General features: G+C 42.4%; 1 protein-coding gene across 1 annotated transcript in view; it reads left to right on the top strand.

The window, feature by feature from the left end:
- OTUD7B (OTU deubiquitinase 7B) overlaps positions 1–3,568 on the top strand; it is a 55,381-nt gene that overhangs the window by 41,852 nt on the left and 9,961 nt on the right. The window contains exon 7 of the mRNA XM_023525721.1: positions 568–845. Within this exon, the coding sequence (XP_023381489.1) occupies positions 568–845 (278 nt within the window). The remainder of the gene's footprint in view (positions 1–567; positions 846–3,568) is intronic.

Below are 3,568 nucleotides of genomic sequence, written 5' to 3'. Positions count from 1 at the left end.
GGGTCCCACCCTGACTGCTGACCCCCAGACGTCATGAGCAGCAGAACGCAGGCCATTTATAGCTCTGTATGTGTGTATGATTCTACTTCACATTTATTCTTTTGCTATATAAAAAGAGATGTTTTCATCAATCCTTTGGAGACTTGTTTACTTTACATTATAAAGGCCATTTATAATTAAATATATTATTTGCCTTAGCTTTAAAAAAAAGTCCCCATTTTCCAAGCGTCCCTCAAGCTTCGATGCTGATTGCCACGTGCCAGACCCGTCTTATATGCTGCTGCTCTGTACTGGAGTGTGTTAGCCCTGTGTCAGGAGGGTTTCCTGTCAGGAGTTCATAGGACGTCGCATGTCCCCTACTTTCAAGTCCTCGAAGTTTCTGAACCTCCAGAGTAGAAACATTTGTTCTTCATTGATTAAGTACCTTTCCCCTAAGTCATGGAAGGGTTTCTTTGAACTTGGGCTTCATTCAGCCTGATGCCCTTCATGCCAGAGTCTGTGTGCCATAACTAATAAGCGGGTTTGAGTCAAGGTAATGTCTCTAACTGGCGTGCGCTGTTGCCACAGGGATGTGGGGCTTCCATGATCGGGACTTGATGCTGCGGAAAGCCCTGTATGCACTGATGGAGAAGGGAGCTGAGAAGGAAGCGCTACGCCGGCGCTGGAGGTGGCAGCAAACACAGCAGAATAAGGAGGTGAGGGAGTGTGGTGGGAGCACCTTGTCCCAGGTACCGGGGGTGGTGCCCAGGGCCTGCCGCTCAGTAGCATCTCCAGGTGCTTTGTTCAGTTACTCCTCCCGGAATTCTGGAAATTGTAGACAATGCAGAGAACACCATAGGGTAAACGCCTTCTAATAGAGACACGAGAACAGGTGTGGGGAAGCCGAGGCCTACAGAGGACGCATCTAACTGCTTTTCACCTGATTGGCGCCCAGTGAGCCTGTCTTTTGCAAGATGTGTTATGACAGGTCCATAGGAATTTTTGTATCATTTTGAGTTTTATGCTTGTAATAAGGCTAGACCAGTTTTTAAGGACTTATGTTTTCAACCCGAGTAAAAATATAAATCCTTAAAAATTTTTTTGGCCATGTATACCATTTATTTTTCAAATACTTTGTTTTAAATTTTTTAAAATGTGCCTGTCAAATTGGGTTTGAATGGTACTTCTCAGGCATTTAGCAAATGTTGAAGCTGGTTTTGTGTAAGAAAGTAACAATGGACTGTTTGTACTTTCCATCCCCATAACAAAACAGGGGTTGGGCAAACTGTGACCTGTGAGCCAAATCCCACCAATTGTTTCTGTAAAAAAAAAAAAAAAAAAAAAAAAAAGTTTTATTGGAACACAGCCCTCCTGTTCATTTACATGTGTATGTCTTTTTAAGAGCTTTGTACAGCAGCGGAATGAGTTGCCCGTGGCCTGCACGGGCTAAAAGGTTTACCATCGGGCTAAAAGGTTTACCATCGGGCTCTTTACAGAAAAAGCTTGCCCACCCTTTCCTTCAGCAATGACATTGTACTTTTCCGTAAAGGTAACGAGTCTCCCTATTTCCCTCTCCCCTCGCTCTCTTTTTCCAGGTGTGTAGATGGGCGTTTCTGGTATTAACATGGGGATTTCTCTTCAGAAACTTTCCTTTTTTCTTTCTATCTTCTTTCTTTTCTCTCTTTGTCGCTCAATCATAACTGGCCATAATATAGGACTAAGAGGCTTTTTTTGGTATTAGATATTAGAATTATATGTCCTGAAAAATTTAAATATGTAAGTAGAATATGTTTTATTTCTTTCTCAAAAACAAAGGACTCATTGTTAAAATGATATTAAGATCAGAGCCCTGTCTTTGATCAGCCAATCTGCCCTGGAAGATTCTGGAGGGAAATAAGTGGAGAGGGGCCAGACCTGGCTCCCTGGTGAGCTGAGCTGGTCCTCGTGGAGAGCTGCCTCTGCCTGAGCTGGAGCCAGGCCAGAGTTTGCCTTCTTCATTGTTGAAGTCACACCATACGGAATCTTAGAGTTGACCACTCCCAAAACAAAAAAAAAAAAGAAAAAAAGGACCAAACCAGAGCATGCTGGTTATTAATAGAAGTGACAGCAACAGTCAGAGAGTAGGTGTGCCCAGTTCCAGCTTTTAAGCTGTTATAGTTCTTATTTTAAAGGTGGGGTTAGATTCTGATGGTATTTAGCAGGGGGCCCAGAAATCGCCAGGGTCTATTCTTGGTCAGCCACCTGTTCCCTCACAAAGTCCCCAGTGGAAATACGTGCATAGAGAATGGTGGCTACCAAAGGAGCACTCCTTTTGCTGTGCACATTAAAAGCTCCCTCCATAGTAGAAATGTAGCCGAGATGCTTGTGTTAGCTCCGGTCATTCAGCTTTGGGAGTGGGAAGGCGGGGGAGAAGCGTGACAGACTGGGGAGCTTCTTTTAGCCAGTGCCAAACATCAAACAAACTAAAATGGTTTTGATTTCCCAGACCTCGTTTTGTGTTCAAATTGGTGGTAAAACCCAGTCCGAACATTTTCTGGCTTGAAGGGCCACCACCTAGTGGCCGTGTGAATAAAAACAGGAAAGCAGGAACAGTTAAGAGGAAGACGGAGGCTGACCCTCGTGGATGTGTATCAGTGACCGTCTATTTGTCAGAGTGACCAGAGCACCCACATGTAATCTGTGCATTGTTGTTGTTCTTTTTAATTGAAAAAAAAATTGATAGCATTTTGCAAAAATTGATAGCATTTTGCAAACGACAAATAGTTTTGTCGTTTTTTAATTAAAGTAGAACGTGCTCACAAAATTAATTCCCGTTAAATTTGTTCCCGATGCCCCTCATATTTTAATTGTGATTCTTTTTACGCTGTCGGTGTGTAGTTAAGCAGTATAAACTCATTTTAACTCTAATGTTAGCCAAATATTATTAGACTTATCTCCTAAATCATCATATACAGTCTGAAGCCAATACGGTATTTTTAAACGGTTTGTACCACTTCTGTTCCTTTGACAAAAGTTATAGTTTCACTTGGCATATATTTATTGATTACTGATCACACAGTAGGCATCTCACATAAAAGTTGGTGTAGGCCCTTAGGAGTAGCAGCAAGAGATGGACATGTAAATACATAATTGCAACAAAGTAATGGGTTCCGATGTTTATGATAGGAGTCTGTAGCAGTTGAGGAGGAAGGACACAGAGGAAGGAGTATGATCTACCAGGGAGATTTAGGAAAGTCTTCACAGGAGAATGATACTTGAGTTCTCTCTTGAGAGCTGAGAAATTGTTCACCAGGTGGTTAGGGAGCAGCTGCTTGAGGCAGAAGGAACAACTTAGAGGAAAGCCCAGAAACGTAAAACAACATGGAGCATTCAACGAACTAGTTAAATGGTATATCAGACTAGGGAGGTGGGTAGGGGCCAGGAGGTAGACTTCGCATGCTATGCGTAAGGAGTTTGAATTATGTCTAATAGGAAATGATGATTCTTAAAGGAATTTGTGGCAGAACGCAAACATCAGATTCTAATTTAAGAAAGATCTTTCTGGTAGCATTGTAGAAAATGGAGCAGAGAATGCATGACCGGAAGTAGT

Source organism: Pteropus vampyrus, unplaced genomic scaffold (genome assembly GCF_000151845.1).
Source record: "Pteropus vampyrus isolate Shadow unplaced genomic scaffold, Pvam_2.0 Scaffold617, whole genome shotgun sequence".
In the NCBI taxonomy this organism is placed as follows: domain Eukaryota; kingdom Metazoa; phylum Chordata; class Mammalia; order Chiroptera; family Pteropodidae; genus Pteropus; species Pteropus vampyrus.
This window is presented reverse-complemented; position numbering and strand designations above follow the sequence as displayed.